A 15,000-nucleotide genomic window follows, 5' to 3' on the forward strand; every position below is an offset into this window, starting at 1 on the left:
AGCCAATAGACAGCTAAGGATGTATCAGGTCTCTCTTAGAAATACTGGTACATTATTTCCAGGTTTAATCATTACATTAACCAATAAATTGGCTCTTTACAGCTTCAACTACCTTCTCTTTTTAAGAGGTGGGGAGAGACAGAATTTTGGTAACTGCTGCAGGCTGAAGGAGCTCCATTCACCACTAAAACCAATAGATAAATGACCCCTGATATTATGGTACAGCCTTACACAGTAATTCCATTTAGAAAGCAAAGGTGGTATGTAGTGTCAGAATAAGGAAGACCCCTTACATACAATGGGACAAAGACAAAAGAACAACTTTAGCAATATTGTTTCATAATGTAACTAGGGAAAATAGAGGAGAAAAAATGAGGTGTGCAGGAACAAACTTACCCTGTGTTAGATTTCTTACCATTTTATAGAGATCTGAGACACTAATCTGGTCTGAATCCACTACTTCAAAGTCCTTTCGGGGCACCAAGTCCAGGCCCAAATGCCTAGTAAACAGAAAGAACACACTCAGCATGCCATGTCCTCAGATTACTCATCTCTCTTTATGCACCCAGAAGCTCATAATTGCCATGACCTTGCGGACAGAGATTGAGACACTACCCCAGTAGGGACATGCTTTTATCCAGTAACACGTAATTGTGCTCACCTTAAGGTAAATAAATGAGGCTGGGGATTTTAAGACTGACAATTTTAATCACCAAACAGTTCCCCTTTGTGATGGTAAAAAGAATTCATTCAGTATCATGTCTATAAGAGACTGCTTGAGTTCATTAAGTATGTATTTTCTATAGATTATTAATAAGTCATGTTTTATTTTTCTCTTCCTCCCAATCCTACAAGTATGCTCAAGGCTCAGTCATGCATTACTTTCATTAGGATGAAAAAATTATTCAGGGTCCAAGTAGATTTGTAATTCAAAGACATAAAAAATCACCCTCCAAAAGATCGTGAACTAAAAAAAATGTATGTTTTAATTGAGTTTTTATCTCATTTTCAATTTAATTAATACTGGCATTGGTTATAGTAAAGACTTTACCACACATTAGCCAATGTTTGTTTGTTTTACCACAAAACTTTTTTTTTCAGTTCACCCATGTGTGTTTATTTGTATTGCCAGCACACAAGGTTATTATTCCCCCATACATTTTAAATTCCTTGTTTTCTTCTCTCACAGGTGATGATCAAGGCTTTTACTTCTAAAAAGAAATCTTAGATGCTCTGTCCTTCCTTAAATTCACAGACAAAAGGAAGCTAATAACATTCTTTATTCTAACTGGAAATGTTCATTTGTGTAAAACATCAAAAGTTCTACAATTGTCAATTTTTGACTCTCCAATGATTAGCCAATATGTTAAGAAACTTTATATGAAAGTTTAATCAAGGAGTACTACTCCTAAAAATACTCCAGGTATTTGGAAGATCTGATATAACTTTCGGAGGGAAGAATAAGAGATGGTGATTAATGATTGATTAAATACGGCAGGCAGTATGAGGCAGTGTAAATAACTTCAGACAGCGAGAACTCCTGCATTCAAATACAGCACATAATTTATGTTCAGTAAATGTTAGGTCTTTTCTCACTCTCTAAATCTGGAGTCAAATGGAGTTAGGGGGTTGTGGACCCCGAAATTGCTTTCAACAGTATGTGTGTGTGTTCATGTATGAATTTTTTCTGAGAGGGTCTATAACTCTCATCAGGGTTTCAGAGCTGCTCTATGACCACCCTATACTCCAACACAAGGGTTATAAATTACTGTATCTGGCAAAAGTATTCCATAGACAATGAAAGGAGAAGTATGTATTTTTTTCTCTTCAACTAGACTACGAACCACTGTTAAAAAATACTAGCAAAACTAATTCTGTAGGCTCTTTCTGTGCATAAAACTGCCACTCATTTAAAATAAAACCATGTGATGGGGTGCCTGGGTGGCTCAGTTGGTTAAGCGACTGCCTTCGGCTCAGGTCATGATCCTGGAGTCCCAGGATCGAGTCCCGCATCGGGCTCCCTGCTCAGCCCTGAGTCTGCTTCTCCCTCGGACCCTCCCCCTTCTCATGCTCTCTCTCTCTATATCATTCTCTCTCTCTAATAAATAAATAAAATCTTTAAAAAAAATAAAAATAAAACCATGTGAGAGGCGCCTGGGTGGCTCCGTCATCAGTTCAGGTCATGGTCCCAGGGTCCTGGGATCAGGCCCCGCGTCAGGCTCCCTGCTCAGCAGGAGGCCTGCTTCTCCCTCTCCCACTCCCCCTGCTTGTGTTCCCTCTCTCGCTGTCTGTCAATAAATAAATAAAAATCTAAAAAAAAAAACCCCAAAACCAAAAACCATGTGAAAAAATAAATTAAAAAAACCATGTGTACATCCAAAATGCATTTGTTTTATTTATAATTTATAACCTATTTATAGGAACAGATATGAAGAGGTTAAAGAAGTTGCAATAAGATTGCTAAAACAAAAATAGAAAATCAAACTTATATGAAAAAGGTAGAAGCAAACATACTAATCGCATAGGTTAATATGATAACCACGATTAAGAATCAAAATTCAAATTGGTACTTTTTAGCAGGCAAGAAAAAAGGAAAAACCTGTTTTTCTACTAAAAGATAAAAACTCAAGTTCTTCTATTATATAACTTATATCATCCTTTAATACAAAAACATGACTTTTTATAGGGTGCCTGGGTGGCTCATTGGTCAAGCATCCAACCCTTGATTTTGGCTCAGGTCATGATCTGAGGGTTGTGAGATCTAGGCCCATGTTGGGCTCTGTGCTGGGCATCGAGCCTACTTAGGATTCTCTCTCCCTCTCCCTCTGCCCCTCTCCCCATGCTTGTGCTCTCTCTTTCTTTAAAAAAAAACGGGAGAGAGAGAGAGAAAAACATGACTTTTTAAAGAAGAAATAACTTTTGGTACTCAGTTTTGCATGATGAAATCAGTAATACACTGTTGGCCTTAACTATGATAGTTTACTGTTTAATGGCAAAACCATGCTATTGAATCTGATTATTGAAGTTAATGTACTTAAGTTGATAAGAGATTTAATTTTTCTACCACTGGGATCCTATCTTCTTATATCAAAAAAATACTGCATTTAGTCACTTCATATTAGTTATTCTTAATTTCTCTAATATAATGTAAGGTCTCTGGCTTCCTGCACTTACTGCATGTAAAGGCAGCAGCATCACAGAAAGCAAAAGAAAGATGAAGCACATCCTTTCTACCTCTCTTGTCATAAAAAGCAATTTACATCATAAAGATAATTTTGCAGGTATGACCTCAAAGTATTTAAAATACTTCTATATGCATGTAGAAAAACAGTGGAAAGGTAAAAAAAAATGACTTCAGTATTTATATTAGGGAAATTAAATCATACATTTGATCACTAAAAAACACTTTCCAATTTTCAAGAGTCAGCTACTGAAACTTTCTAAAATACAACAATGAAGAATCAAATTCCATAAATATTCTTTAACCATTAGTTCTCATAAAATATATAATAGTTTAACTATTACAAGTAACAAAAAGGACTGTGTGAATATTCCAATCAAAACAGATACTTTCAAAACAACAGCATTAGAAAAAAATCCCAGTGGACCTAAGTCAATAGGGCTGGGATTGAGCGCATGTGCTTTGTGGTTGTGCACCACACACAGCGATGGGCTGTCTAGACTGGCATTTATGCAAACTCTGTCTTAGCACTGTGACACCCTTAGCTTGCTTGTCCATTCATCTACCCATGCATACACCCATCCACTCACCCCACAGGTACTCTCTGAGGACCTATTATTTCCCACCAGTGGTCCTGGATACAGGGAATACAGCAGTTTTGAGTCAAGCAAATGTTCATATTCATCTGGGAGCAGTGTTTTCTGTCTCCTAGAAGTCAGTAGAGCACAGTACCTTTTAGTTTCTTGATGTCATTATCTTAGGAAATAAAATTATTAATGGGTGATCTGATAAAATGAAGACTGAGTTCCTTCTACTGAGATAGTCCTCAAAGGAGGAAGAGTAGTTTTCAAAAGCTAACTTGGAGGACTGGCCTCACTGGAAAAAGGCAGAGATGCTGTACAGTGAGAAGCCACACACATTCACTACAAATTTCATTCTGGAAAAGAGGTTTCTGGCTATTTCTCCCTGTGGTTTACTCTAAGAACAGTGAACAGCAGGTGCAGAGAGTGATTAATCTAGTCTTTTCTCTGACTTCCCAGCACAGGGAGGCAGGACAGCAGAGTACTGAGGAGCATGGGCTCTAGTGTCAGACTGCCTGATTTGCACTTCGGCTCTTCCTCCAGGGCACACTGTCCTCTCTACTATCACAGGCTGTGAAAGCATTTAGCACACTGTCTGGAATTGTAAACTACCACTGCTGTTATAATTATCATAATTATGTGTTACATCATTAACCAAAATACGGCCTAAAGTACAAGGACTGGGTTCAAAGAGATACAGTGTCTGAAAGAGACTCTTGAGCAGATGAACACAAGCAGGAGATATACATCTATGCATATCTATATACAGATGTAGTATAGAGCTGCTTTTTCAAAAATGGTCTTACTAATTATTTAGGTGAACAGTCTTCACAAAAACATTTAGTGTTGTCTCACCACCTGCCATTGATCACTCACTCATTCACTCCAATAATTCAATAAATATTTATTAGCACCTACTCTGTGCTAGGTTCATGCCGAACTTAGGGACACAGCAGTGAATAAGAGATACTCCTGGTCCTACATTCTTTCATGGGCACCTCTTTAAAAAGAGGCCCTGAATCTCTATATCAAATTCTTTGAATTTTACATTTCTTTAGAATGTTCTATATTCTATTCTATTTTCCATTGTCATTTTTTCTTCTGTCATTTTTTTTGTCTTGTCATTTTTTTCTTCTGTCATTCCTCATCTGAACCACAGAACATAGAAAATAATGCGAAGTTAATTAATTATTAACAATGGATATTTTAAGTTATCAGGACTCAGTTTTCCCCCCAAATTGGCTGAGAAAGGCTAGAGATACTAAGATTTCCTGTGTGCACCAAATGAATCATTGAACACTACACCAAAAACTAATGATGTACTATATGTTGGCTAATTGAATTTAAACAAACAAAAGATTTGCCTTATGTACTGGCTTTTTCTAATACTTACAGTAAAAAGAGCATATAGATAATAACTACACTAATGAAAGCATAGTTTGTTTATACTTATATAATAATATAAGACATAAATAATAAGAGCTACCCTTTACTGAACATTTACTTGGGATAGGCATTTTATATATATCATCTTTAAGCAATATGAGATGTAGATGTATTAGATCCATTTTATAATTGAGGAAACTAAAGTCCAGAGAGGTTAATGAAGTGGACTATGAAGGGGGCAGAGGTGGGCTTGTCTCAAACTATGTCTGTCTTACTCTGAGCCGATGGTATTTCCACCATACCTGCTATCTTTCTACTAAGAACCATTAAAGTTAAATACTAATAAGGGACTGTAATCAATTCAGTCATAATAGTTTGAGGGATGATTTTGTGCAAATATATCAATCCAGAAGGAAACAAATACAGATTGGTGAATGAGGGGCCACCAGTCATAAGAACAAATCTATTTTATTAGGTAGATTCACATTCACATAGTGCCTACTAAGTGCAGACATTGTGCTAAGTGCAAGATATGATGATGAGCAAAACAGATGCACAAAGAGTGAGTAAGAGAGAGATTTACTCATCTGAACATAACTTCATGGAAGGATTTTTGACACATGCACACTTTAAATATCGTTATCTCAGACTTCTTGGATATAGCAAGGTACTAATTGATGGGCACAACACCCTGTTTCAGAGTAACTCTAAGAAGTTTTTGGAAACTTCTGCTAATTTCAGGCGTCCTGAAGCTGGAAAATATCACCACATCCTTAAAGGGAAAGTACTGAGCCATAAACCCTTCTGAATCCTAGCTAAAAATCTACTCAGAGGAAATTCGTTGGCGTGAAGGGGGTGGTGGTATTTTCTGCATACTACAGCCCAAACTTCTGCTTGTGCTGCTTCCTCTAAAAACAATTCCCTTGGTGAAGGATATAAACTGGGTGAAGAAAGGGACATGGGTGGGTTAGGATATATGAAAATCTGAGGGAGAGGGTAAAAAACAGAGGAGGAGTAGAGAGACTATGATAGAGGGAGAGAAAGACAATATAAGAACTAGAAATTATATATTTATTGGTGATTTGTCTTAAATGTAGAGACTTCAGTATAAAAATATATGCATTATTTCATTTGATAATCTACAGAAACATCATTCTAATTCAACAAAAGTTTGTAAAATGCTTACACCATATTCATATCTGTACTTTCATCCTAAAGAAGAAGTACAAAAATCTTACAAATTATTCTATGAATAAAGCATTTCTTACCTAGATATTTTTCTAAGGCAAAGATCAATTAACCTGTGGGTCCTGGGTTAACAGGAGTTTAACTTAGGTATGCTATAGTAGCGATGAGATTAGAATGAGAAGAAACTTTTAGCAACATTTTTATGGAGGGTGTTGAAAATATTAACACATTGAAATTATATTGCTAGATAAATTATTTTAAAATTCCATTGGATAGGATGTAATTAACTGACTTTTTCTTTGAATATGAGACTTATGCAGAGATAACGGCTAGTTCAGTTGAGCACAACTTTGTTTTATGCCCTTCCTGTATTTCAGTTTCTAAAAATGTAAGAACACAACATTTTAAGTGCCAATTTTTACACGATGTAATTTTAGTAATTTTTACTTATGGAATGAGTATACATATATGCAAACAGGCCAACAAGTATAAGCCATATAAATTTAATTCTGGGATCTTCAATTCTTTTTGCCAAATAAATAAGAATTCTTAATCTCAGGAAACAAAATAAAAATTGTTGTTATGTAGATGTGGAATGCTGCACTTAATTTAAACTCTAAATAAAAGAGTATATAATACCAGTTTACTTTCTATCTTTGAAAGTTCTAAGTAAATGTTAAATCAGATATATACTATGGGACATACAGTGTTCACACTAGGAGAATAGAACAAAGATCAAATAACCCATAGACTAGAAATACTGGCAATAATTTGCTTGGTTTTAAGACTCATACTTAAAAATACTCAGAGAGATGGTAAGGTCCTGCATAAAGTATATGGGCTTTGGGATCAGTTCTGGGTATAAAAACCAGTACTACCACTCACTATGCAACACTGGAAAAAGTACTTTGGAGTCTCAGTGTCCTCATCAGGTAAAACAGAGCTCTTGTCTTGGAAGAGCATAATAGAATTTCATTATAACAATGCATATGTTAGGGGCACCTGGGTGGCTCAGTGTGTTAAGCATCTGACTTCTGGCTTCAGCTCAGGTCATTATCACATGGGTTCTGGGAGCCCCACATCACGCTCCATGGGGAAGAGGCTTGAGGCTTCTCTCCCCCTGCCCCAACTTGCACATGCACTCCCTCTCTCTCTAATAATAAATAAATCTTTAAAAAATGCACATGTTAGACCATGCACTTGCCACAGTGATATAACTAGATGTACTCAATAATAACTGTTATTAATAACTTCTGAAACAGGTTTTGACAAGGCAGAGCTATGATGTCTGTGCAAGGGCTTATTACACAGTGGGGGGAGGAGCAAGATGGCAGAGGAGTAGGAGACCTAAATTTCGTCTGGTCCCAGGAATTCAGCTAGATAGGGATCAAACCATTCTGAACACCTACGAACTCAACAGGAGATTGAAGAAAAGAGTACCAGCAACTCCCTGAACAGAAAGTTGACAACTTTTTGGATGGTAGGACGTGTGGAGAAGTGAATCTGAGGTGATACTCAGGAAGATAGATGGCGGGGGCAGGGAGCCTCCGTTAGCCACTACTGTCAAGTGATAGAGCAGCTGAGCACAAAAGTTAGAAGTTGACTCCGCTGAGGGACGTCCCTCCAGTGGCTAAGCGGGGGGTGGAACCCTCGCGGGAGAGTGTGGTCTCAGGACCCTCAGGGTCACAGAAAGACCGGGGATGCCTGAGTGCAGCAGAGCTCCCAGGTATCGGAGCAGGGAAGCTGGCTGCAGAGACGGAGCCGAGGCGCGGGCTCTCAGCTCGGGGTTGCCATAAACCGTTGATCCGCGGCCCAGTTGGGCCACTGCTGCTCCAGCAGGGACCCAACAAGAGGCAGATCCGGGGAGACTCCCCTTCCTCCCCCCGGAGGAGAGGTGCGGGAGCGCACCGCAGGGATCTGCTGGGTTTGGAGACTCCACACCAGGTCGTGTGCCAGAGATAGAAATGCTCGGTCACAGGCCGGGTGAGCACGGAGTGTGGCTGGAGACCGGGGAGACGGGAATGACTGACTGCTTTTCTGTGGGGGCTCACTGAGGAGTGGGGCCCCAAGTTCTCAGCTCCTCCGGGGGGAGATTGGAAGGCCACCATTTTCTTTCCTGTCCTCCAAAGGGGTGCGGAAAGCTTGCAGAGAACAAAAGCTCCTGAGAGCAAACCCGAGCAGATTACTTAGCCCGGGCCCGCAAGGACAGGGCGATTCCGCCTCCAGCAAACACATTTGCAAACCACGGCAACAGGCCCCTCCCCCAGAAGATCAGCAAGAACAGCCAGCCAAGACCAAGTTTACTAATCAATGAGAACGGCGGAACGCCAGCACTAGGGGAATACAGCACATAGAATTCATGGCTCTTTTCCCCCTGATTCTTTAGTCTTTCAAAGTTAATTTTAAAAATTAAAAAAATTTTTTTTTCTTTTTCTTTTCCCTTTTTTCAACCGACATCTTATCAATCCCTGTTTTAAAAAATCTTTTTTTTATTTTTCATTTTACAGTCATGTTCTATACCTTCATAGTAGTTAACCTTACTTTTGGTATATATGTATATATATGTGTGTGTGTGTGTATATATATATATATATATATGTTGTTCTCTCTTTAAAATTTTGGGATACAGTTTCTTCTAACAGACCAAAATATACCCTAATTCTCTAGTGTATGGCTTCGTTCTAGTCTCCTGCCTGATCACATTCTCTCTCTTTTTTTAAAAATTCCTCTTCTTTCTTTTTTCAACCACCTTCTTATCAATTCATTTTATAAAATCTTTTATAATTTTCATCTGTACAGTCATATTCCATCCCTTCATCGTATTTACCCTTATTTTTGTACATATGTAGTTTTTCTTTCTTTAAATTTTTGGGAGGCACTTTCTTCTAAAAGACCAAAGTACACCCCAAATCTCGTGTATGGCACTGATCTATGCACCAGCCTGATCATATTGGATAATATTTATTTTTTATTTTTAATTTTTTCTTTCTTTCCCTTTTGTTTCTTCCAGTTTCAGGTCTCTTATGCTTTGTTTGTGTATATTTTTCTGGGGTCATTGTTGCCCTGTTAGCATTTTGTTCTCTCTTTCATCTCTTGTCCTCTGGACAAAATGACAAGATGGAAAAAATCACTTCAAAAAAAAAAAAAGAACAAGAGGCAGTACCGACTGCCAGGGACCTAATCAATACAGACATTAGTGAGATGTCAGAACTAGAGTTCAGAATGATGATTTTAAAGATACTAGCTGGGCTTGAAAAAAGCATGGAAGTTATTAGAGAAACCCTTTCTGGAGAAATAAAAGAACTAAAATCCAACCAAGTCAAAATCAAAAAGGCTATTAATGAGGTGCAATCAAAAATGGGGATGCTAACTGCTAGGATAAATGAGGCAGAAGAGAGAATTAGTGATATAGAAGACCAAATGTTGGAAAATAAGGACACTGAGAAAAAAGAGAGATAAACAACTACTGGATCATGAGGGCTGAATTCGAGAGAGACGTGATACCATAAGATGAAACAATATTAGAATAATTGGGATCCCAGAAGAAAAAAGAGAGAGAGGGGCAGAAGGTATATTGGAGCAAATTATAGTGGAGAACTTCCTTAATTTGGGGAAGGAAACAGGCATCAAAATCCAGGAAGCACAGACTACTGCCCTCAAAATCAATAAAAAAAGGTCAACACCCCAACATCTAATAGTAAAACTTACAAGTCTCAGAGACAAAGAGAAAATCCAGAAAGCAGCTCGGGACAAGAGATCCATAACCTACAATGGTACAAACATTAGATTGGCAACAGACCTATCCACAGAGACCTGGCAGGCCAGAAAGGACTGGCATGATATATTCAGAGCACAAAACGAGAAAAATATGCAGCCAAGAATACTATAATTAGCTAGGCTGTCATTGAAAATAGAAGGAGAGATAAAAAGCTTCCAGGACAACCAAAACTAAAGGAATTCGCAAAAACGAAACCAGCCCTACAGGAAATATTGAAAGGGGTCCTCTACGCAAAGAGAGAGCCTAAAAGTAACATAGACCAGATAGGAACAGAGACAATATACAGTAACAGTCACCTTACAGGCAATACAATGGCACTAAATTCATCTTTCAGTAGTTACCCTGAATGTAAATGGGCTAAATGCCCCAATAAAAAGACACAGGGTGTCAGATTGGATAAAAAAAATAAGACCCATCGATATGCTGTCTGCAAGAGACTCATTTTTGACACAAAGACACCCCCAGATTGAAAGTGAGGGGGTGGAAAACCACTTACCATGCTAATGGACACCAAAAGAAAGCTGGGGTGGCAATACTTCTATCAGACAAATTAGATTTTAAACCAAAGAGTGTAATAAGAGATGAGGAAGGACACTATATCCTACTTAAAGGGTCTACCCAACAAGAAGATCTAACAATTGTAAATATCTACGCCCCTAACATGGCAGGAGCCAATTCTATAAGGCAATTAATAACAAAAGCAAAGAAACACATTGACAACAATACAATAATAGTGGGGGACTTTAACACCCCTCTCACAAATGGACAGATCATCTAAGCAAAAGATCAACAAGGAAAGAAAGACCTTAAATGACACACTGGACCAAATGGACTTCACAGATATATTAAGAACATTCCATCCCAAAGCAACAGAATACACATTCTTCTCTAGTGCCCACGGAACATTCTCCAGAATACATCACATTCTAGGTCACAAATCAGGTCTCAACCTGTACCAAAAGACTGGGATCATTCCCTGAATATTTTCAGACCACAATGCTTTGAAACTAGAACTCAATCACAAGAGGAAAGTCAGAAAGAACTCAAATACATGGAGGCTAAAGAGTATCCTACTAAAGAATGAATAGGTCAACCAGGAAATTAAAGAAGAATTAAAAAAATTCATGGAAACCAATGAAAATGAAAGCACAACTGTTAAAATCTTGGGGATGCAGCAAAGGCAGTCCCGAGAGGAAAGTATATAGCAATACAAGCCTTTCTCAAGAAACAAGAAAGGTCTCAAATACACAACCTAACCCTACACCTAAAGGAGCTGGAGAAAGAACAGCAAATAAAGCCTAAACCCAGCAGGAGAAGAGAAATAATAAAGATCAGAACAGAAATCAATGAAATAGAAACCAGAACAACAGTAGACCAGATCAACGAAACTAGGAGCTTGTTCTTTGATAAAATTAATAAGATTGATAAACCCCTGGCCAGACTTATCAAAAAGAACAGAGAAAGGAACCAAATAAAAAAATCATGAATGAAAGAGGAGAGATCACAACCAACACCAAAGAAATACAAACAATTATAAGAACAAATTATGAACAACTATATGCCAGCAAATTAGGTAATCTGGAAGAAATGGATGCATTCCTAGGGATGTATAAATTACCAAAACTGAACCAGGAAGAAAAAGAAAACCTGAACAGAGTATAACCACTAAGGAAATTGAAGCAGTCATCAAAAATCTCCCAACAAACAACAGTCCAGGGCCAGATGGCTTCCCAGGGGAATTCTACCATTTAAAGAAGAATTAATACCTATTCTCCTGAAACTGTTCCAAAAAATAGAAATGGAAGGAAAACTTCCAAACTCGTTTTACGAGGCCACCATCACCTTGATCCCAAAACCAGACAAAGACCCTATCAAAAAGGAGAATTACAGACCAATATCCTTGATGTACATGGATGCAAAAACTCTCACCAAAATACTAGCCAATAGGATCCAACAGTACATTAAAAGGATTATTCACCACGACAAAGTAGGATTTATCCCTGAGCTGCAAGGTTGGTTCAACATCCGCAAATCAATCAACATGATACAATACATTAACAAAAGAAAGAACAAGAATCATAGGATCCTCTCAATAGATGCAGAAAAAGCATTTGACAAAGTACAGCATCCTTTCTTGATCAAAACTCTTCAGAGTATAGGGATAGAGGGTACATACCTCAATATCATAAAAGCCACCTATGAAAAACCCATAGCAAATATCATTCTCAATGGGGAAAAAGTGAGAGCTTTCCCCTAAGGTCAGGAACGTGGCAGGGATGTCCACTATCACCACTGCTTTTCAACATAGTATTAGAAGTCCTAGCCACAGCAATCAGACAACAAAAAGAAAGAAAAAGCATCCGAATCAGCAAAGAAGTTAAACTCTCACTCTTTGCAGATGATATGACACTATGTGGAAAACCCAAAAAACTCTACCCTAAAACTGCTAGAACTCATACAGGAATTCATAAAGTGGCAGGATATAAAATCAATGCACAGAAATCAATGGCATTCCTATACACCAACAACAAGACAGAAGAAAGAGAAATTAAGGAGTCAATCCCACTTACAATTGCACCCAAAACCATAAGATACCTAGGAATAAATCCAACCAAAGAGGCAAAGAATCTGTACTCAGAAAACTATAGACTACTCATGAAAGAAATTGAAGAAGACACAAAGAAATGTAAAAACGTTCCATGCTCATGGATTGGAAGAACAAATATTGTGAAGATGTCAATACTACCTAGAGCAATCTACACATTTAATGCAATCCCTATCAAAATACCATCCACTTTTTTCAAAGAAATGGAGCAAATAATCCTAAAATTTGTATGAAAGCAGAAAAGAACCCGAATAGCCAGAGGAATGTTGACAAAAAAAAAAAAAGCAAAGCTGGTGGCATCACAATTCCAGACTTCCAGCTCTATTACAAAGCTGTCATCATCAAGACAGTATGGTACTGGCACAAAAACAGACACATAGATCAATGGAACAGAATAGACAGCCCAGAAATGGACCCTCAACTCTATGGTCAACTAATCTTCACCAAAGCAGGAAAGAATGTCCAATGGAAAAAAGACAGTCTCTTCAACAAATGGTGTTGGGAAAATTGGACAGCCACATGCAGAAGAATGAAACTGGACCATTTCCTAACACCACACACAAAAATAGACTGAAAATGGATGAAAGACCTAAATGTGAGACAGGAGTCCATCAAAATCCTAAAGGAGAACACAGGCAGCAACCTCTTCGACCTCAGCCGCAGCAACTTCTTCCTAGAAACATTGCCAAAGGCAAGGGAAGCAAGGGCAAAAATGAACTACTGGGACTTCATCAAGATAAAAAGCTTTTGCACAGCAAAAGAAACAGTGAACAAAACCAAAAGACAACCAACAGAATGGGAGAAGATATTTGCAAATGACATACCAGATAAAGGGCTAGTATCCAAAATCTATAAAGAACTTATCAAACTCAACACCCAAAGAACAAATGATCCAATCAAGAAATGGGCAGAACACATGAACAGACATTTTTCCAAAGAAGACATCCAAATGGCCAACAGACACATGAAAAAGTGCTCAACATCACTTGGCATCAGGGAAACTCCAAATCAAAACCTCAGTGAGATACCACCTCACACCAGTCAGAATGGCTAAAATTAACAAGTCAGGAAATGACAGATGTTGGTGGGGAGGCAGAGAAAAGGGAACCTTCCTACACTGTTGGTGGGAATGCAAGCTGGTGCGGCCACTCTGGAAAACAGTATGGAGGTTCTTCAAAAAGTTGAGAATAGAGCTGCCCTATGACCCAGCAAATGCACTACTGGGTATTTACCCCAAAGATACAAATGTAGTGATCCAAAGTGGTACATGCACCCTGATGTTTATAGCAGCAATGTCCACAACAGCCAAACATGGAAAGAGCAAAGATGTCCATTGACAGATGAATGGATAAAGATGTTGTACATATATACAATGGAATATTATGCAGCCATCAAAAGGAATGAAATTTGCAACAACGTGGATGGAACTGGAGGGTATTATGCTGAGCAAAATAAGTCAATCAGAAAACGACATGTATCACATGATCTCACTGATATGAGGAATTCTTAATCTCAGGAAACAAACTGAGGGTTGCTGGAGTGGTGGCAGGTGGGAGGGATGGGTTGGCTGGGTGATAGATTGGGGAGGGTATGTGCTATGGTGAGCGTTGTGAATTGTGTAAGACTGTTGAATCACAGACCTGTACCTCTGAAACAAATAATACATCGTATGTTAAAAAAGAAGAAGAAGAAGAAGAAGACAGTAGGAAGGAAAATTGAAGGGGGGGAAATCAGAGAGGGAGATGAACCCAAGAGACTATGGACTCTGAGAAACAAACTGAGGGTTCTAGAGGGGAGAGGGGTAGGGGGATGGGTTAACCTGGTGATGGGTATTAAAGAGGGCATATACTGAATGGAGCACTGGGTGTTATACGCAAACAATGAATCATGGAACGCTACATCAAAAATTAATGATGTAATGTATGGTGATTAATATAATAAAAAAAGAAAACATAAAAGTTTAAAATTATATTCGATTAATATTTACTTATATCAATTAAAACATAAAAATACATTCCACAAACACTGATTGTGCATCTCCCACATGCCAACGTATGCAAAGCTTCAGTATTTTATGGCCCTTAAAAAAGTGTGGTGGGAGAAGCAGCATGGAATGCTCAGGGCATAAAACAGGAACAATGGATACGGTAATCAGTGCTCAGCTACTGTGTGGAACAAGTCTCCTTTACATAACCTAATGTACGAAGTGGCTTTACTTCTACAGTAAACCATCTCTTCTTCAAAGTAAGAAGGAAAATTTTTTGAAGTGTTAGTTCAAGTG

At 38.2% G+C, this 15,000-nt stretch overlaps 1 protein-coding gene across 1 annotated transcript in view; it reads right to left on the minus strand.

Moving 5' to 3' along the window:
• DOCK3 (dedicator of cytokinesis 3) overlaps positions 1 to 15,000 on the minus strand; it is a 558,375-nt gene that overhangs the window by 179,994 nt on the left and 363,381 nt on the right. The window contains 1 exon segment of the mRNA XM_088022140.1: positions 416 to 500. Within this exon segment, the coding sequence (XP_087878266.1) occupies positions 416 to 500 (85 nt within the window).

Source organism: Eumetopias jubatus, unplaced genomic scaffold (assembly GCF_037043125.1).
Source record: "Eumetopias jubatus isolate StellerSeaLion01/CBP00866 unplaced genomic scaffold, mEumJub1_p1.0 scaffold_1, whole genome shotgun sequence".
In the NCBI taxonomy this organism is placed as follows: domain Eukaryota; kingdom Metazoa; phylum Chordata; class Mammalia; order Carnivora; family Otariidae; genus Eumetopias; species Eumetopias jubatus.